General features: G+C 38.1%; 1 protein-coding gene across 1 annotated transcript; it reads left to right on the forward strand.

The window, feature by feature from the left end:
• The first annotated feature begins 294 nt into the window (after window positions 1-294).
• On the forward strand, window positions 295-17,755 carry LOC140167871 (COP9 signalosome complex subunit 7b-like). The gene is made up of 8 exons (XM_072191160.1): window positions 295-379; window positions 7,894-8,054; window positions 8,755-8,893; window positions 10,478-10,626; window positions 11,913-12,055; window positions 13,281-13,386; window positions 14,215-14,345; window positions 17,374-17,755. Exons 2-8 carry the CDS (start codon window positions 7,947-7,949, stop codon window positions 17,411-17,413), a joined length of 816 nt encoding a protein of 271 aa, XP_072047261.1. The 5' UTR covers window positions 295-379; window positions 7,894-7,946; the 3' UTR covers window positions 17,414-17,755.
• The last annotated feature ends 4,724 nt before the right edge of the window (window positions 17,756-22,479 follow it).

Here is a 22,479-nt window from a genome sequence, read left to right on the forward strand (position 1 = left end):
GGGTCGGGGCACGAGGCATCCTGACAAATATTTCGAGCCCGTCCCCAGCGCGGTACAATATTTATAAAGTTTACTTCGAGTACTGTTAAATATCAAAAATGTCAATTTTTAATCATTTGCTATAAAATGTGTATTACATTGCGAATTTCAAAAAATCTAAATTATTTGATAGTATTCAGAATGCAATTCGATATGTCTGATGTTCTCTAATGTCCCACAATAAATACTGTCCAAAACGTTCATACAAAATTGTGTGCATGACGTCACTTCATTAATATTAATAACCTGCTGTACGCGATGCTGAAAAGTGCTAATGTGCTATGCGTTGTGTGAACTTGATGAATTCGCAGTGTTTTGTCTACAGAATTTAACGTTTCAGGTATGTATTAGCGAAGGTAATCTCCGTGACACATAATCCAAGACTTTTACTTCATCCATTAAAGTATTAATGAGAACCAGATAACGCAGAGTTCATTACATTATGAGGCAAATTGAATCCGTTTGATGCAGAGAAAAAGTTACGGTGTGGTCGGTAGTTTAATTCTGCAACCTTTCATGCCTTGCCTTGATCGAGAAATCTATCACGACGACACGATGGTTAATGTGTGGATAGAAGATAGAGATTGCTGGTATACCATGGCCAGTCGGCGTAGCGTCTTCAGTTTTAAAACGCATGAAAACAATTTTTTAGATTGTCCAATTTGGCTTCAATTTAGCTTGGCTAACATTTATGTATCTAATAGCAGACACAGACTTTAAGGTACATATTTCGAAGTGCATAACAACACCAAATTGGTGTCATAACAAACACCAAATTGGTGTCGTGTGACCTTTGACATGCATGCATTCTTTTGTCGAGAGTGACAATGGTCTTTCAATTCGTGCCGAGTGTCCTGGGACCTTGGCAGACTTGACTATGCTTCAGTGGTCATGAAAGGATTCAGTGGTCATGAAAGGATGGTATCACTCAAGTTGTATGAATATGAACACCCTTGTTTATGAAGCCCTTGGTAGCAGTAAGGTATCTTGGGTAGACATGTCCACATTTCTTATTATAGAGGCGACATTCAATCCAAAAAGGAAATACAAAAATTTGAAATTTGGACACCAGAAACTTGACGACGTAGTCTAAAATGTGCCGGTACTTTATCCTCGATACAGAAGTCAGCATGCAGTGAAAGTTAGATTTCATAAAATAAAATCGCCTTTGTGTAAAATGGATCGCCGTGGTGAAAAATGATGCATTACATGTTTTTTTTTTTTTAAAACAGACATTTACCCATAACTTCGCTAATTTTTGACCTACAGACATGGTTGACCCTCATTTTTAAGTTAAATAATCACCTTTTTAAACAAAATAATTTCCATGTGAAATATCCTACTTGAAAATTTTGTGAACATGCCTATCTTGGGTTTGTTGCAGCTGTAACATGCCAAATTTTTCTAAATCATTCTGTACTCTAGACTCCATTAACATGTCTAATAGCTTCAGCAGTTTGGATGACGAAGCGAATATTCCACCACCCCTAGCCTCTTCATCACCTGCTGCCACCAGCATCCCCCAAGCTAGGGTGAAGGATAACAGTCCTAAGAAGTCCAAACCTACCAATAGACATCACCTGAAAGTTGTTATTATAAATTTCCAAGGTATACGGAGTAAAAAAGCTGCTCTGCAAACATTCTTGGACATTAATCAGCCTGATGTGGTAATTGGTACGGAGACCCATATTGATAGTACCATCCTGTCAAGTGAGATATTTCCGCCTGACTACAACGTAACAAGGAAAGATCGTGACTTACATGGAGGGGTGTGCTAATTGCTCTTAAGGGTAACCATATAGGCACGCACAGACCTGACTTGAACACAAACTCAGAAATATTATGGACTCAGCTAGATATAATGGGGTCCAAACCCCTGCTTATTGGGGCATTCTACCGCCACAGATTACTACTCTCCCAGAATATGAATATCTCAAAGCAGCTTCAGCAACTCACTGGATAAAATAAAACTGTCCAAAGGTCAACAGGTGTGGCTTGGAGGCGACTTCAACCTTCCAGGTATTAACTGGACCAGTGTTTCTACCACACCAGGGGCTACAAACCAGGCTTGTCACGTGAATTTATTGACATTGTGAATGATAAGTGTTTTGAGCAGATGGTTACTAAACCTACAAGGATCAACAATATTCTTGACCTGTTTCTCACCACACACTCTACCCTGGTGGAGAAATCAACCGTCCTGCCAGGTATGAGCGACCACGACGGGATACCGTTCATCATTGTCAACACAAGACCACGCAAGACCAAGCAAAAACCAAGGAGAATTTTCCTGTACAGGAAAGCAAATGTCTCCAGCTTGAAGGATGCGATCACTAAATTGTCTGACAACATCACCAGGGAGTTCGATAACAGTGACTGCTCAGTTGACGTTATGTGGAATGACTTCAAAGAAGGACTGACGGATGCTATGAACAAGTCCATTCCCTCTAAGTTAATCACCAAGGGTAAACAATCTCCATGGATTAATCAAGACATCAAGAGACTGCATAGACGCAAGCAACGGGCTTATAATCGTTATAATAAAACCAAAGACCCAGAAGACCATGCAAGATTTCAAAATCTTCGGAAGGAGGCTACAAGGAAGACAAGAAGGCAGCATAGAAGTTATGTGAAGCGCGCGTGCTCTGCCACTTCAAAAAGTATTTGAGGATTCATCAAGAGCCTAAAACAAGACTCCTTTGGTATTTGCTCCCTCAGAGACAAAGGTGAACTCAGTATCTGATAGTACCCAAAAGGCTGAAATACTCAACACTCAATTTTGAAGTCTTTACTCAGGAAGATATGACCAGCATGCCTTCAATGGACTCTGAACCTTCCCCAGCTATGCCTGAAATTAAGATCAGTATTAAAGGTGTTCACGAACTTCTTGCCAACCTAAAGCCCAATAAAGCAACAGGTCCAGACGATCTACCTGCTCGCATTCTCAAAGAATATGCTCAAGAGATTGCACCTGCCCTTGCCTGCATTTTTCAGAGATCAATTGACACGGGAAGTTTGCCGGAAGACTGGAGAAGAGGAAACATCAGCCCCATCTTCAAAAAAGGAGATAGGACGAAAGCCTCCAACTACCGCCCTGTGTCCTTGACATCGATATGCAGCAAGACATTAGAACATATCCTTCATTCATGCATAATGGATCACCTTGACCAGCATGGTATTTTGTGTGATGAACAGCACGGCTTCCAAGAGAAAACATTCTTGCGAAGTCACAGCTCATTCAGACAGTTCACGACCTGGCTCAAGCGCTTGACAAGAGGAAACAGGTGGACGCAGTGATTATGGATTTCTAAAGCGCTCGATAAAGTTGCCCACAACAGATTACTCATGAAAATCAACCATTATGGTATCAGAGGGAACACTTTCAAATGGTTATCATCCTTTTAAAAGAGCGCCATCAAAGAGTGGTTGTTGACGGTCATCACCGGAATGGATCCATGTCGACTCAGGGGTTCCCCAGGGCACTGTTCTGGGGCCCCTGCTCTTCCTACTTTTCATAAACGATTTGCCTCATAACATCTCGTCATCTGTCAGACTTTTCGCAGAGCGACTGCATTCTTTATAGAACTGTCGGTGGACCAGAGGACGAGAGCAGCTGCAACAAGATCTCAACACGCTAAGAGCATGGGAAACTAGGTGGCAGATGGCCTTCAATACGGAGAAATGCTTCGTCATGAAAGTGACTCATGTTAAGAACCCATCTACCCATAAGTACATGTTGGGAGGATCCATCCTTCAGGAGACTTCAAACCACACCTACTTGGGAGTTGAAATTGCGTCTGACCTCAAAGGGAGCCATCGCGTGGACGAGATCACTGCCTCTGCCAATCGTAGCCTAGGCTTCTTTACGACCTTAACATCTCCATCTGTTCAAGAAGAACCAAGGCCAGGGCTTTCACCACATTCGTAAGACCTCATCTGGAATATAGTGCCGCTGTTTGGGATGCATATACACAAGATCAGATTACTCAGTTAGAAGCCATCCAACGCAGGGGAGCCAGATTTGTCTTCAATGACTACCAGTATACAAGCAGTCCTACATCTATGATCACCTCCTTAAAGTGGGATCCTCTCTCTTTGAGGAGGAAGGAGCGTCGCCTGAATGTGCTGTATGACGCAGTACACGGTCACCTATCCATCCCGGCAAGAACCATCTTACGCCCGACCACACGCTCATCTAGATTTGTCAACATAAACAACACCTACCACCGTATATCTACGAAGAAAGACTGCTACAAGTTTTCTTTTTTCCCAAGGACCATAGTCGATTGGAACCAATTACCTTTTCACATCACATCAGCAACTGACCAAGAAGTATTCAAGCAACAACTCCATGAACACTTAAGAAACTAAATCATAACTTGCGCACTCACTAAACCCTGCTCGGATTACTCCACCTGCATACAGCAACAAGGAGTGTTGGGCAGTATATCAGCAGATGCAGATAGATAACCTCTGCCCCAATAATCCCAAGCTATTGTCTGAAACTGCACCTTGGAAGATGTATGGTAACAACTCAGTCCTCAAATGATAGTCATATAACGACCAAAAGATAAATGACTGACTATCATTATACGTCGAACAACTGAATAAAAGCACAACGTACGGACAAATATATTTTTGTAAACATTTTAGGCCTCGACAAAATGTATATTTCGTACAAATTGTACAACTATAGTTTCTACCCTATGACCTATAAAAGTTACCTGTTATCAAAGTGTCCGCAAAAAACTGGTCATCGCAAGTATCTTTGATGCTGAAAACTAAGGATATTCATGCAGGGACAGGCCAAAAACCTTACCTCGATCGTAAAATCCAGCCGATGCATGTCATAAATAATTCATTATTGCATTGTGTAAATGTCACTGATTGTGTCCATGTATTGTTATTCATAGACTGCTCTGCGATCTCGCGCGAGAGCAGTTGTCAACCTGAATTTATACTCGATCGCTGGATCACCATGTGAATTCGCCTCTCAAAAACCTCTACGAGGTTGTTGCATCGAGCACGCTGACTGGCTTAGCAATTATCAAAGTAGTTTTGTAAACCAATCAGGTTAGACGATTTTTACTGGCGAGTCACATTAATTAATACCGTAAAAGGCCGTCGCGTTCATTGATTGGCTTATGATTTCAAAGAATGGCTTTTGCAACCAATCACAATACGGTTATATGACGCCCGTCGGAAATTTTGCATACGTCCACGATGACGTCATGCCCTAGCCACGAGGCTGGCTTTTCTGAGAAAGCGAACGAGTGGTATAAAATCAGTTTCACACCTGTTCTTAATGGAGCGTATACACAGCGATTTGACAGATAAAATGAAATTGGCAATTCTGAGCAACGGGATTCCATGAAATGGACGATTATGTAAGTTATTCTACAGGATCGGCAATAATTAACAGCTGGTCTGCTGTATTTAAAGTGCATATTGAAGTTTGTAAGTTTGTGACTTCGTATGTAATTTGCAATTGATATTATACAATGTAGGAAGCTTAAATTGGCAGGCTCTCATGCAATGTCACCGTCGCTTGCGAACATATACATATGGACGTTCAGGGCAAGTCATACTGAAGTATGACTTGCCCACACAGGGTATAGACTATCATTGAGGACTGAGTTCCGCAGTCTAGTATCTTAGCTAAAGTGTATGCTTACTTTTAACCGGAAACACAGTCACAGGCGCTGAAGTATAAATTCCGACCATATAATGACTCCGTTTAATTTGGCAACCTTGCTTGATCATATTTGTTTTGACAACTGCCAACTGCGTCGGTGATTAAAGATTTGAGAAAATCCAGTGCTGGGCTAATCAATCCATCTCCTGATTTGCAAAGGTTGACTTGTCAATTTGTCATTGCAAACTGATGGTGATACCCTTCCGGTTCTTGAACATGTGAGCCCAGCACTACATGTGTCGATCACCTATTTACAATGGGGACTGTGTGATGTCTGGCGATCACTCGAGAAAAATTGACACAAAATGACGCTTTTCGTGAGTATCGTCAAGGTGAATTGATGAAGGAATATAGCACATGTGTCACTAATATTTCAATAACAATATCCTCATATTTTTGAGACAATAATTAACTTGAGGAAGAAGTTTTTATTCATCATATGCATGATATTGGGCCCTGGATGGCAACCGTGTACATGTGCCAAACAAGGTACGTTACATGAGCACGTATACTTCCACATTCTAACTTTCGTATCACAAGCTATCGGTTGTTCATACGAAAGTTAGAAATTTTCGAACATTTAAGCCTTGCCCTGTACATGTGTAGGCATCACTTCTTCTTCTTCTTCTTCTTCTTCCTTATTAGTGCCTCCCTCATATGAGTATCGCACTGTGTACAGACAAGCTGTACTTATTTTTTACTCTGGAACCAGAGTCTTACTCGATACTCTTAGGCTTAGCCTTAGCAAGAAATCAGAAACCACCCGGGACGTCCAAGCGCAGCTAGCAGAAACCAAAATTTGACCCTCAAATATAATAAAACAACTTGTACCCATGAGGGAAGGGTCACCGGGGTCAAATATGTCCTGATTTGGCCTTTACATGTCACTCTGAATTAGTCTCAAGTTCATATAACCTTACTCACCAATGTCTTCTGTGGCCAAACTTGATTAATAGAAGTCCTTCTGCATTATAGTCCATTTAAAATATCAATTTGGTTGAAATTTGTTGCCAAAAACTGTGTTGAAATTAGTGCTGTAATCGATAAGCTTTCTGGGTATCGATATGTCGGGAGGCAAACATCCGACATGTCGATACTATTATCGATACTCACGCAGTTTGAAACACGGATTTGAGTTTACCAATTTTATTATCAGTAAGTTCCAGAAACAAGTATTTGACGGTAATTTGAGACCTGATTTGAGATAATCTAAGCATGTGTGCCATGTCGTTTGTGTATCGATACTGACATTGAGTGTTTCGACATGTCGGAAGTCTATGTATTTTCCGACTATCGATACTTACGACAATCGATTACAGCACTAGTTGAAATGTGTTTATTCCACCAGATAAATTCTTGTGATCAAAATTTCCGCCATTAGAAGGTGCTTTCTCCAGCATGTATTTTCGATAGATTGATACATTGTCTTTTTCACAGTTCTTGTGCTATCTCCCACCCCCACAGTTTTTAAAATGAGCAAAATGCAACCTGTACTGGAGACTAGCTCGATCTGCAGAATTGAAAAGCCAGGATATCGATGACGCGTATGACGTCATTTAATGAGTGGCGCTGTTCCGATTTCTGCTTCATTTGCACAATTTATGTTTGTGAAATCCTGTGCTAGAGTTCCGAGTAATACGTCCCATGACCATTGCTTCATTATTCCTTGGGACCAGATGAACAACTTACTGCTCGAGAAATCTAGCCACAAATTTGCTCACCGATAGCTTCACATTCGAGGCTGAAGCATGACACCGTGTAAAGCAATGGATGGAAGTTCAATAGTAAACACAGTCTATCATGACGGGCGATTGCATCCAATATGTTGCTAAAATTGCACTTCAACAAAATTATAGACTGTTCAAAATAGCTGAATTTTACTCAAAAGATACTGTTGACTCATCAAAATAACTTTGATCCTAATTTCGACATTAACAGAATATATAACATCTGTTGCAAAAATGTCAACCCTGTCTGACCAAAAAAACGATAGTAAGGTACGGTACTCTAGCTTCGAATGCGTAACTATCATGTGCAAATTCGAAGCTTGAGTTCTCAAGCAAACAACTTGTAATTTTTATGGGAGAATTTTAAACTAAGCTGGGGCACGATGAAAGAGTTCATACCTGACTTGTTTTCAATGTTTTGCAATCTTTCAGATCTCCTTGCATACTTATACCACATCACTGAATCATCCTTGTGATAAATCATCATGACTGATGCTGCCACTCAAGTTGGGGCTGGACATCACCCCCTGGAGCAGTTCTTGTTATTGGCCAAGTCTACCAAGGGTGCTGCTATGGTTGCACTAGTAAAGCAGGTAAGGTATGGGCAGGGTTCAAATTTGTTTTAAAAATTTGCGTAGCAGTTTTTGGCTAATTCATCATAAACAGGATACTTCTATACTAAAGCACTGTAAAAATTGCTATACAAATGTAAAATTGGGTAGCAGTTGCTTCAAAATAAGGAGCGCACTGCTATGTTTCTTCCGAATTCGAACCCTGGGTATGGGAGCACAATTAGGTTGTGCTCTACCGGGTCTTAGATCCAATTTACTGGATCTTGGATAGTTTTCACAAGATAGGTGGTAATTATATAACAACACCGGGCCAACCTTGAGTTTAGATTAGAGCGCAGCTAGAGTGGACAGTACTGCTGGAGTTCAGCCAGTTTGTAATCTTGTGCCTAAATATTGATATTACAAAAACTGAAATGAATTTTTGTACTTTTGGTTGAACTCTGACCTACGGTATCGTGAAATTTTTTTTTTCGTAAAAAATTTCGTTTAAAATGTTTTTTTTAATGAAATTAATAAAAACAAACTTGGTTAAGGTATCTCAAAAATTAATTATTTGAAATATTTTAATGATAACATTATTAAAATAACAACAAATGAATGAATAATAATTAAAGCAATTTCCTTGGTAGGTCAGAGTTCAGCGTGTGCTAAAAGTGCCAAACTAGTCACAATTTCATAGCAAATTTTAATGCCGATGTTGGTAATTTTTTGTCCTTTGTAGGTAATAGAAGCTCCTGGTGTGTATGTGTTTGGTGAGTTATTGGAGATGCCAAATGTCCAGGAATTAGGTACTGGTCCCAATGCACCTTATTTCAATGCTTTAAACCTGTTTGCCTATGGAATATACCAGGATTATAAAGGTTAGTAGATTAGTAAACCAAGTTATAAAGGTTAGGGATATTTACAAACCTGCTTACTTACAGACTATAGATGAATCGACGAGCCAAGTGATGGTCAGGATTAAGTCGGCCATAGCTGGGGTTGCGATCCAAGACGGCCGCTATTGCGAGCGCATCGGAGCGCGTAGCACTTGCGCCGCATCACGGGAGCGGTAAACGCTGCACGCCTGTGATACTGGCGTCGTGTAAAATGGATGGATGCCCCCCTGTGGTTCACAGGGGCTCTTTTGTGGAGTGCAGGGCAAAACAAGAATAAAGAATGGTGCTCCGTTCAGGGGGAACCGGTGTATGGTTCCTACTTTAGAGTCGAAAATGTGCACACATACACTGTTAAGAAAAAAAATCATGAAATGGTGAGCAAAAATGTTAACAAATATTACCAATTTTTGAACATAATCAAGGTGAATTTCATCTTATAATAACTGTTTTTGTTGAAATGCAAAAAAAAAAAAAAATCTGAATTTCATCATTTGGAGGGAGGGGCACCCATGACACTTTCTCTCTGCTACATGTACAACCCTGCTTAACTCTCGACAGACGAAAAGTTCCAAATTTTCTTTAAAAATTCATAAAATTGTACATATTCTTGACCATGTTTGGGGAAAAAATCAGCATGGAAAATGTATTAAAATCAGTACAGTACGCTACAAAATATAGTCTAGTATTGGTTCTTGATATAGCTCTTGATATTTATCTCAATACTTGGAACTTTATATGTTTTTAAAGCCTTTGGCCCACACACAGAGCATTATCATAAATGTGAATAATACCTACCTACCTACCTACCTACCAGTCAGCATTTCTGCACCTGCTGCCTGGCTAAAGAGATGCTTCCAAGTCCTACGATCCAGAGCTGCAACCTCAGCCTCCTCTACAGTCCACCCTCTATGGTCCAGCCTTGAGATGTCTCTGGATGATATCTCTCCATACATGGTTGTCTGATGTATATAGAATTGGCTTCATTATTAATTAAATGCAAACTATAGGTGGCGCTATTTATCCTAAATCATATTTCTTACATTGTAATTTGCAAGGGGTAGTTGATAAATACTGCTATTAAACAGATGGAATAGGTGAAACAAGCAACAAAAAAATTGTATAAACATATTTCATCAAAAAATAAAAATAATTATTTGTATTAAAAGCTTGAAAGAGTAATTTCCAGTAAATAAATAGCGCCACCAATTTTGTCAGAAATAGATACATTTTATATCCGAAAAAGCTTTTAAAATGCTGTATAGGTGAATAATTTTGTAAAAGAGGGGAAATTAATGTTGAAAATAACTCAAAAGCATCTGTATACATTAGCATGATATCGCTATCTGTTTAAGTATGAAATTGGGTTGTACATGTACATGATGTTTTGTTTGAAAAACTAATAAATGATCACATCAAACAACCGTGCCATGATGTTGGCTTCCAAAGGTAGAGCCTCTTGGGGGTGCGGTAGATATCCATTTGCCGCAGATGTCAAAACCACTGTAGACTGATGCGAGTTATTTATATGTGAATAACCAGGCTGTGAATACTTATCTTCACCTACAGCTAACCCATCACAGTTCCCAGAGTTTTCACCTGTTGCATTAGCCAAGTTGAGACATTTGACGGTGGTTTCCCTTGCTGCTAAGAATAAATGCATCTCATACTCAGAACTACTTAAAGAACTAGACATGATGAACCTGAGAGAATTAGAGGTAAGATTTGGTTGCATGTGTGGGTGGGGTTGTGTGTGCGTATGTGTGTGGGCGTGTAGGTAGGGTATTCAGAACTACTTAAAGAACTAGACATGATGAACCTGAGAGAATGAGAGGTAAGATTTGGTTGGATGAGTGTGTGGGGTTGTGTGTGGGTATGTGTGTGAGGGTGTAGGTAGGGTATTCAGAACTACTTAAAGAACTAGACATGATGAACCTGAGAGAACTAGAGGTAAGATTTGGTTGGATGAGTGGGTGGGGTTGTGTGTGGGTATGTGTGTGGGGGTGTAGGTAGTGTACTCAGAACTGCTTAATGAACTAGACATGATGAACCTGAGAGAATTAGAGGTAAGAATTGGTTGGATGTGTGGGTGGGTTGTGTGTGTGGGGTGTGCGTGGGGGGTGTAGGTAGGGTACTCAGAACTACTTAAAAAACTAGACATGATGAACCTGAGAGAACTAGAGGTAAGATTTGGTTGGATGTGGGGGTGGGGTTGTGTGGGGGTGTGTGTGTGGGTGTGGGGGGGGGTACTCAGAACTGCTTAAAGAACTAGACATGATGAACCTTAGAGGTAAGATTTGGTTGGATGTGTGGGTGGGGGTGTATGTGGGTGTGTGTGTGGGGGTGTAGGAGGGTACTCGGAACTACTTAAAGAACTAGACATGATGAACCTGAGAGAACTAGAGGTAAGATTTGGTTGGATGTGTGGGTGGGGTTGTGTGTGGGTATGTGCGTGGGGGTGTAGGTAGGGTACTCAGAACTGCTTAAAAGAACTAGACATGATGAACCTTAGAGAATTATATGTCAGATTTGATTATACCTGTGGGGGTGGGTGGGTGTGTGTGTGGGGCGTAGACTGTAGTGCAGGTAGGGTATTCAGAACAACTAAAAGAATTAGACATGATGAACTTAAGAGTCTTAGTGACTGTGTTATAACTGTATGGGTTAGATGCATAGGTGAAAAGTGTAACACAAGGTGCTCAATACTCAACTTTGAGGGATGCACTGTATTTAATGAAGATAAAGGTAAAGGGCAATAATAAGTCCGTTCATGATCATTACCAAATAAATGGAGATACACATCTCCCGGACCTTGACAACAGGGATTTTACTATGCACATATGGACGGAAATGACACCTCTTATATAAAGCCTGGAATCTCCTTAATATAGAACTCATATCATTCCTCTTGTGTGTCAACTTCATTTGTCTCAATATCTGAGTGCAATTCCACCTTAATCGGTACAATACTTAATTTCAACGTCTTCTCTTAACCCTTTTGTAGGATTTAATCATCGAGTGTATCTATGCAGATGTAATCCGTGGTAAATTAGATCAGAAGAATCAACAGATAGAAATAGATTATACTATAGGAAGGGACATTAGACCTGAAGCCATCTCTGATATAATCAATGTGCTACAAGACTGGTAAGTATTAACATCCCTTTATCATAACAGAAAGGATAGTGATCAGTACGGTGTTGTAATACTATATATTTTTTCATATACATAGTCCAGGTTAAACACACTGTGCAGACGTTTCAACAACTACCAGTTATCTTTCTCAATACTACTGTTGATGTGATGATCGTTGAACAGCTGTTGTTGATCGCTGCTTGGTTGCCAGGCAATTTCTCCATCAACAGATTTTGGAAAAGAGTGATAAATACACAAGATGGATAAAGGAGGCCATCACCATCAGAAAGCAAGACACCACAGTGAACCGAGACGAGGGCCAAAATAATCCGATTCACATCTTTGATGTTCTGTTGATGACGAAATCGTATGGCAACGGAAGCAGCTATCAACAACAGCTGTTCAACAATCATCACATCAACAGTAGTATTGAGAAAGATAACTGGTAGTTATCGAAACGTCTGCACGTAAATGTGTTTAACCTGGACTAGTAAATGAAAAAATTTACAGTTTTTTGGAACAGTCCTGATGAATTTATTCAAGAGGGGTGTTGTAATATTCATTCATTCATTCATTTATTTCCATATATAAAAATATACAACTACATCAAAAATATATCAATTACAATAAAGTACAAAAGAAACACAATATGGCGGAAAAGGCAGGAAGGCTAATAAGACCTGAGAATTGCCTTTCCCTGACAAAAACAAAACAAAACAAAGATTATGAAATCAACAAATATAAATAAAAATGACTAACAGACATGACAAATTACAGAAAAATTGCTCGAGAATGGTATAATTGTACTTAGAGATAAGATTTTGTTTAAGCTGTTTGCGGAAATGTTTTATGGACTTCTGAGTTTTTAATTTTTTTATCTAAAGAGTTCCAAAGCATGGGTCCGCTTGTTCGAATGGAATGGTCGGAAAAAACTCTTTTATTTTTTGTTAAATGGAGATCATTATTTCGTCTTGTGTGGTAGTCATGAATAGGCTCACCACAGAGTGAGATTGGGTTATTTCAATTGAAATTAACCCTCATCTCCCCTGAATGATTTAGATAAGTCTTTTACAAAGGAAATATTATATGGTATCAAATTGGTAGAATATCACACAGACATTCTAATTCCAAGTTCCGAGTTCAATTACTGCAGCAGTTTCTTCTTTCTTTACAAAAAAGGGTCAGAAAGTTCAATGAAATACTGAACTAATCTTTTGTTTTATTTGTGTGATTGCAGGTGTGATAGTTGTGAGGTGACTCTGGGTACCATAGATGAACAGATTAGAAGGGCTAATAAATATAAAGAGACTCATGTGAAGACAAAACAACAGGTAGAATCAGAGGTAAGTCAGCCTAAATCACGCGTCAGATATCGAAAAGTCACCCAATGTGTCTCTTAAAGCCATATTATAACATTTGCTGAGGAGAACGCCCTCAAAAAAAATTTAAATTCTGGTTTTTACACGATGGTAATGTACTTTAGTCAATAAAGATACTCTGAAAAAATCAAGACTTTAGGTGCTGTAGTTTTGTCAAAATCCGAGATTTTGAATAAAACGATGGAACCGGCGTTTTATTATTACGATGGAAATATTGGTCGAACACGTATGCTGACAGGCCTTACATTAAGTATGCTTGGACCAGGAGCTCCTGGTCCCAAAGATGGCTCCTGGTCCTATAGTCTACAGTGTAAAATATTGGACACACCAGGAGCCAAAACTTGGCAACCATCGGGTAAAAAAGCCTGGGTGCCTGCTTAATATAAGCCTTGCGTATGCACAGTACGTGCACATCGTGCGGGATACACATACACACACACCCCAAGGATCGTACCGTATTACAACTGCGGGAGTAACATGCATGGGCGCTAGTAGTAAATTCCAATTTTCTATGCTTTACCTCACTTGTTCGGCTTAAAATTAAAAGGGGACATATCTGACAGCAAAAGCTAACATTTTATGGAAAATAAATACTTATCTATTTTTACAGAAATGTTATATTTTTATAATATGGCTTTAACCATTGGCTTCTATGGGACAGGAAACTTTCGAAAATTTCAGATATTTTTAGGAACTACAAAATCTGGATTACAACTTGCCAGGAGGATTTACACATTCACTTGCTGCATTTTTGTTCTTGAAGTTTGACTGTATTATCATTTGTGTTTCCAGGTTGCAAATCTGAAGAAAGCAATCAAGGCATCCTCATCATCACAAGATGTTGAAGATCAACATATGACAGACAGCAGGGAAATGGAAGCACAGGCAGTGAAACCACAGAAGAAAACATCTAAAATTAAGGGGTAAGGTGAAATCTGGGCAAGACACCCCCAGTAGGTTAGGGTTTGGGTTATAATTGAGATCAACATATGGTCATGTTTTTTGAGGTGGGACCCAATTGCGTCACATCTTGCAATTTGTCAAAAATCAACACCTTTTTTGTATTTCTGATAATATTTCTAAAAGTTTTCACCCAAACTATGTAAAAGTATACATTTTTATAAAGCATATATTATCAGGAATGCAAATCTGTAAAGGTTGGGTGGATATACAGGGTGTGCCAAAAAATATACAGGGTGATTCCACTCAAAAATACCTAAAAAATTACATTTCTTTACCACTCCAATATTTCTACATAGTATATTAAATTGGAAAATGAACTTGATATTTGGAATGTACACAATTAGTCCTTTCATAAAATATATAGTTTGCACTATATTTGTTAAGCCCATTGTGTTATACAGGGTGTGAAAAAAGTTGTATTTTAAATTGCTTAATTTAATGTAACATTTCCCTAAAGTGCCATTAATTGAAAGCAAATACACTTTAAATTTGGAATATGTATTCAAAATAGTTTAAAGAATTGCTATAATATCACATTTAAATATCTAATTCCCATAGGGTGTTCCAAAAATCAATATACAGTGAATAATTTGTCACAATGGTACATGTAGGCATATATACATGCACAATAAACCTACATCAATAAACTAACAATAACTAGAGATCAATATGTCATCAGATTAAATCCTTTGACTGTAATAATCTCCTTTGAGAAGATTTAAAACAATTTAAAACCAAAAGATCTATTTATGACAAATGAAATTTATTTTCATTCCTTTTTCATGCATGCAAAATTTAAAGCCCACTGTATTGCATGACACACATTCCACTGCATTAATTGAACTTTAGCCCATTAAATCCTTAATTATTAAATTTATTAAGATTACCTAGGCAATTATAATTATAGAAAGTTAAAAATTCAGATTAACATTATGCAAATGCAGTTTTACTTCTACTAGGCAACAAAGTGAACAAATTTTATTAATGAACACCAACTTCCCATTGGAATTACACAGAGCTCCTCCTCTACCGGCTCCTCCTCTGCCGGCTCCACCCCTGACTAATTAACTTAATTAAGCAGTTGTAATTAATTAATTACATTTGTTCAACTGTATTTGTTATTTTTTCATTAAATTAATAATTTATCTTCAAAATAAGACCAAAACCATCTCTTCATGATGGATTCTAGCCAAAATATAGGAATAAGAAGATAAAAAATTTTGGAAAATGTGACAGCTCCACCTTTTTTGGGTGCCCACCTCAAAAAACATGACCATATGACAGACAGCAGGGAAATGGAAGCACAGGCAGTGTAACCACAGAAGAATACATCTAAAATTAAGGGGTAAAATGAAATTTTTGATTATGAAAATGTCATGATTAGCATAATGGTTGACATTAGCATAGTTCGTCGGCTTCATTCCATAGTGGCATATGGTGATTTTTGTATTAATACATACATACACTATATTATACCCCAAAATATCAATACTTACTATTGAGCGCTTTTGAAAACATGAAATTGTTTGTACCAAAGTCCGGCGCTTTACCCACTGAGCTAATGGGATTGAGACACACATTTGCAGGTTAACTTGTTCGTATATAACTATGTGTATCGATGATTTGCTCAAAACCCTTTACACTTTTGTGGATTGGGGTCTTCTTGTTTGCATGTTTTAAAAGTGCTCGATAGTAAGCACATAATTTATGTGATGCTATCAAGCAAAATGAGTCGGATGTCGGGAATATTGATTTTGAGATATAGCCAATAATAATATTCAATTCCCTTTGTATTTTATTGTTTTGTACAACACTAAAATGACCATATCTCTGGAACTGTAAGTCTAATCATGATAGGGATTTCAGCAAAATAAAGCTCTAGCTAAGAATGGCTTGTGTAATAAAATTGAAAAATACAGGGTGTCCCATTTTGAGATGTAAAGAAACTTTGAGTCGTTAGCTTGCATAAACCAAAACAATTATATCAATCGGCTCACAACTTTTGAAGTTATGCTCTTTTAAAGAAATGTACCTGTTTTTCACTCTGTCCACGGAGAAGGTTTGGCTACTTCAAAGATTGAAAAGGAGTACACATACCATGCATGAATATCAAACATTCCTCAATAATAACTTTATAAAATAACTTTATATATGGAATGGGCTTTACCGGTGGGTTTATGGGCAATGGATTCTGTTAATAGTGTCATTAATTTGTGGGTAAAATGGATGCCGAATGAGACTTCTTTTGCTTTACTTGCAATTACTTAGTTTTTCTTGGTTATTTATGCCTTTTGGTTTTATTATGTTTCTTACTTTCTTACTTTGTTGTTTCTTGCTTTCTTTTTTTTTATTTACAACATAAGTCATTTATCGTTTTAGGATAAAAGATAGCCCTAAAAGGCTGTTTGGGTTGTCTTTGGTTCTTCCGAAGTTAGTTTACTGTGCTGCTCTGCCCTCTACCTGGTTGCCTCCTTGGCGAATACAGGTTTCAGCCCTGGTCCTCATTGCATCAATTGCATTGCGTACCATCCTTGTGCGCCGGATACTTGCAAATGCATTCAGTAATACGTTTGCGAAGATCTTGGATATTGCCACAAAGGAAACAAATCAAGTTGTGTGAGGTTTGGTGATCGTGTAGGCCGCTCCACAGCATGAGCCATCCCAACCACTCTGTTTGCTATCCGTGGACAGAGTGAAAAACAGGTAGCCTACTTTTATTCAAAAGGGCATATCTTCAAAAGTTGTGAGCCGATTGAAATAATTGTTTCGGTTTATTAAAGCTAACGATTGAAGGTTTCTTTACAGACCAAAATATATTTAATCAACCTTTCAGAAGTAGGAGAAAAAGAGGGCGCAATGAGGGGCCTCTTTTTTTTGGGACACCCTGTAAATTTGGATTTTGATCGACATCAGACTCATTTGGCTTGATCGCATTAATAGATGCATTAACCATGTGTTCCATTTTCTTTCTTCATTTCTTTCCTGTAGACTTCGAGGAAGTGGCAAGTTCTGGACAAAATCCAACTGATGATAATAACAACTTGAACATATCAAAAAGACTTTTTGTACAGATATAAAGTTATAAATACATGCACATAGTACTCTTGAGTTTGTAAATTAATGAAACATGTATTGTCTTCTGTTGTGCAACAGAAAGAGACTGCAATCCAGCATCTTTTATCCGGCCATGATGGGACCGAGTATCGGCCATGATGGGACTGAGCATCGGCCATGATGGGACCGAGTATCGACCAGATAACAGGCATGAGAATTGTCAGGCTTTTGCCTGAATTCAGGCAGTTTTGTTGTCCAAGTTTACGCATTTTTATGTATTTTCAGCCTGTTCAGGGCCTTTTAAGGCCGAATTAATACACTTGAGTAAAAACATGAGTAAAATTCTGGACTTATACAACAAAATCTGATATTAACTGAAACTTCTGAAAGATGGTATTTAAGTGCTGTGTGCAATATAGATATGTCCTTCTAAATGCTTCAGAGCATTAAATCAGGTGCAAAGACAGAAACATGTTTTCTTATGAAAGAATATCACACAGCTGATTAACAGAGAGATCTGTAAGAAAGAGAACCTGTATTATACTAGTAGTTGACATAGTAATGTACTACAGTGCGCAAAAGAATTTAGGTACCAAGTAATGTGTTCTCCTAGGTAAAAACACAGCTTTTTTTAAAATTGTTTTATCAAATGCAAGGTGAACAATAGCCCATTTGCAATGACTATGTGAAGCACAGATATAGGCAACAGAGTACTATTATTGGTTGACCTCAAGTTCGGTAGTGACAGGGACAAGTCTCACTTGTTAAGTTAATCACACAGAGCGTACAAGCATGTATACAAGGGCGGTTTGTAGGCATGCTCACACGCATTGATGTCACTGCGGAACTTGAAGTGAACCAAAGTAAACATCTCAAAAAAGTAACTAACCCCCCCTTAAATAATGACCATTATTCAAAAACGGATGATTGTATTACAAATCTGTAAAATGCGTTGGAAGTAGAATTTATTTCTGCACATTTTGACACCTCATTTGTAACAATTGACTAAATATTGATTGTCACAGCGTACATTTAAATCAATGTAACCCAAGATTTGAAAGTTGCAGTAAATTGTATGGATTTTGTATTCAGTGTAATGGAAATCTGTGTAATGATATCTGAGTGTTTTTGTATTGTAAAAATTTGTATGTAAGTGCAACTTTCAAATCTGGACCTCACTACATTAAATTGACCGGTGTTTTATTGTTTTCTGGGCTATCGTATCAAATGAGGTGTGAAAATGCGCAGAAATAAATTCTGCTTCCAACGCATTTTACAGATTTGTAATACAATAGCCCCTTTTTAAATAATAGCCATTATTTAAGGGGGTTAGTTACTTTTTGTGAGATGTTTATATATGAGACAGGGTATTGGACTGAATGCCTATAGATAAACATTACTGCTCTTCATCAATGTCAATGTACTTTACATCTGCTTAAAAAGTTACCTTTTTCAGACACCATCACGGCGTCTTCATTCAGCGTAGTGTTTACAATCCTCCGGTCACCTGCCCGCCATCTACAATGATCTGCAGACACTTGACCACCCATCGGGTGGTCATGTGACCGGAGGATTGTAAACACTACGCTGAATGAAGACGCCGTGATGGTGTCGCAAGCTACGTCGCTGCTAACCAAGACTCTGAAAAAGGTAACTTTTTAAGCAAATGTCAAGAATGACAGAGTCCAATATCAGTATCCATGCTGCTACTTTACATCTCTTTACTTTAGGGGCTGACTGAGTCAAAATGGGCTTTTCCAGTTGAAATCCATACACCGTATGGAAAACATCTCCCATACAAGGGGTTATGATTTCAAATGAAGCTGCCCATTTAGGTAACCCCATTCAAAATTCACACTGCCCCCTGGGTCAAACTTTCCCCAGTGTCATCCAATGTGCCATGAATTAGTAGGACTACAAATGGAATCTACTGGTCAGTTTGTACTCTCATTACCACATCTGTTCAGTGATGCCAACGCCGCGCCTTAGGCGCACAATTGGGCTACTTGGCGATCACTTGCCGCTACTCAAAAAAGCATGCCGCTACTTGTCTAAAATTGGGCTACTTTTGCCAGTCACAGGCCGTGGCATTAATTTGATGTATTTTCCTTTCAATTTAGCCGATTTATAAAGGTTTCGAGTCTTTGAAGCTTCAAATTGAAATTACAATGGGTTTTGTGACCATTTATTGATCGGTCAGTAACTTCCCAGTAAGTACCGGAAGTTTCAAATTCAAGTGCTTTTCTGCCCAATTGGGTGTTTTGCATTCTAAATTCGGGTAAATCCGCCCAAATATCCGGTATTGGGCGCTTTTTTGGAAGCTTAAAAATTGGGCTACTTGAGAATCCTTTACCGCGGCCTGGCGAGTCAATGCGCCGCGCCTTGACGCTGAAAAGTTTTGGCAACACTGCATCTGTTGCTTCTAGCTGTGGCTTTAACCCCATGAGAACTACCTGCTGATTGGCCAAAATGAATATTGCGTCCAATTTTGAGCCAATCAAGGAGGGTATTAATAAGGTCATTTGCAAATGCAAGTTTGACCATAAATAGATCAAAGCCTAGTCATAATTGGCAATTGAAATTAGCATCACAAGTTATCAACCAATCAGAAATGCTGTAAGATGAGAAGGGGGTTAAGCTTTGTAGGTAAAATCTTGTGTAAAAGGCACACTTTGTTGAATTAATCATGGATATAGCAAAGATCTTTGCAGAAAAAAAGTTACACAAAAAGAATGGTAAAAGTATTCGGGAAAAAAAAAGCATACCGCATTCCACTTCCAATCTCCTGTGAGATTGTGACCTCCATTTTTTGGGGGGTCACTGTAAGGTTCATGTGATCAAAATACAGCTTGGGAACAGGCAATTTGAACTTAGATACGATAAATGACCATCATATCAGCATCTCATTCACCAAGCTGGTCTGCATAGCATCACATGATGTAGGTATGGTGAAAGGTCTTTGCAAAATAGTGTAGTCAGCTGGAATTGAAAATAAATCCTTCACTCACCGGTAATTATATTTATGTTTTCCTTCTGTAAAGAAATAAAATTGAAGACATTTTACTATATATTGTGTTCATTGTAATCATCATTACCACAAAATCCACACTTATATGTGATGCAATCAAGCAAAATCAGTCGGTACTCGGAAATATTAAATTTTCAGTTTCTTATAGGATAGTAAAAGGCATTTACAAAGCTGCATTTTGCAGAAATCCCAATGAAATTGAACAACCAGAGCAAATAAAAGAGTTTCCAAAACAAAAGGAAACAAAAGGAAATATTGCCTTTGTTTGGCTGTATCTCAAAATCAATATTTCCGAGTTCCGACTGATTTTGCTTGATCACATCACATATTTTGATCTCACACACAAACCTCAACATGGTTAATGCTACCCACCTGTTATGCCTATCCATATCCAATATTAGGCCCCCCAAAAAAATGTTTGGTTGCCCTCAGAGACCGACCCAAAAAAATCAGAAATCTTGGTTCAGGGGTTTTTTTTCATCACTTTTTTAGAAGAAACCGTATTTTGGACAGTATCAAGGACATTTTATATTTGTTATTCACTCATTTCATTAAGTAAATGCATATTTGAGTAAAAATAAGAAGTATTTCCATTTAAATTCTGTCTAAAAACACAATTTTTTTAAATGTAAAATGATCAATTGTCAATACTAGCCTTTTCAAAATGGAGGAAGAGCCCATGAAAAAAAAATGAAAAACAGGACCAACCTACCGACCATCCAAATTATTGTCTCGAAGGGCAACCAAACAATTTATTTTTTTGGCCTTATGGAAGTACCACTCCCCATGAATAGATGCAAACATATACTGCACACAAAAAGTACCCGAACACTTAAAACAAATGCAATATCTTAAGGGATCTGGAATGAGCGTTTTGAGCGTTTCGACAGTATTTTTTATGGAACATGAGAGCACCTCAGACGTATCGAATTGCATTCTGAATACGAAGCATGTCTTTCTGATATCAAAATAATTTTCATTTTTGAAAATCACGATATAATACAAATTTTATGACAAATTATAAAAATTTGATATTTTTCAAATTTTGAAATATAACAGTCCTCGAAGTAAATTATATAAATCTAATGATATATTCTTAAAGTGTATGTAGCTGGGAGGAAAAGCCGACGATCAATTGAAAATTTTGACTTTTCATATTGAAGATAAGGATTTTTTCCCCCAAAAGACCTAATTTTTTTTTGTGTTTTGGGAAAAAAGATCCATATCTTCAATACGAAAGGTCAAAATTTTCAATTGATCGTCGGCTTTTCATCCCACCTACATAGGCCTACACGTTAAGTATAAATCATCAGATTTATAAAGTTTACTTCGAGTACTGTTAATAATATCAATTTTTAATGATTTGCCATAAAATGTGTATTAAATTGCGAATTTCAAAAAATCAAAATTATTTGATATCAGAATGATATTCTTCGTATTCAGAATGCAATTCGATATGTCTGATGTGCTCTAATGTCCCACAATAAATACTGTCCAAACGTTCATACCCCTTCCCTTAAGACACTAAATCTAAATTGTAAAATAAAGTTGTTGATAGGTGGAGAATTATGTTCTGCGTACTTTGATACCTTATTCGGCACAGTTTTGATTTTATTTCATTAAAGCCATATTATAACATTTGCTGTTGAGGACGCCCTCACTGATTTTTTAAAATTCATTTTTACACGATTATATTGTACTTTATTAAACCAATATACCCTGCAAATGTCAAGGCTCTAGGTGCTGTAGTTTTGTCAAAATCCGAGATTTTGAATAAAGCGCCGGAACCGGCGTCTTATTATTACGATGGAATTATTAGTCGAACACATACACGATGTTCATAACGCACAGTACGTACACGGCATGCGGGACGGTGATCTACACAACAAAGGGTCGTACCATAACATGACCGAAGGAGTGGTACGTATTGGCGACATACGCGCTGGTAGTAAATTCCAATTTTCTTTGCTTTGCCGTAGTTGTTCGGCTCAAAAATAAAGGGATATCGTATC

The sequence above is a fragment of the Amphiura filiformis genome, chromosome 13 (assembly GCF_039555335.1).
Source record: "Amphiura filiformis chromosome 13, Afil_fr2py, whole genome shotgun sequence".
NCBI classification, from domain to species: domain Eukaryota; kingdom Metazoa; phylum Echinodermata; class Ophiuroidea; order Amphilepidida; family Amphiuridae; genus Amphiura; species Amphiura filiformis.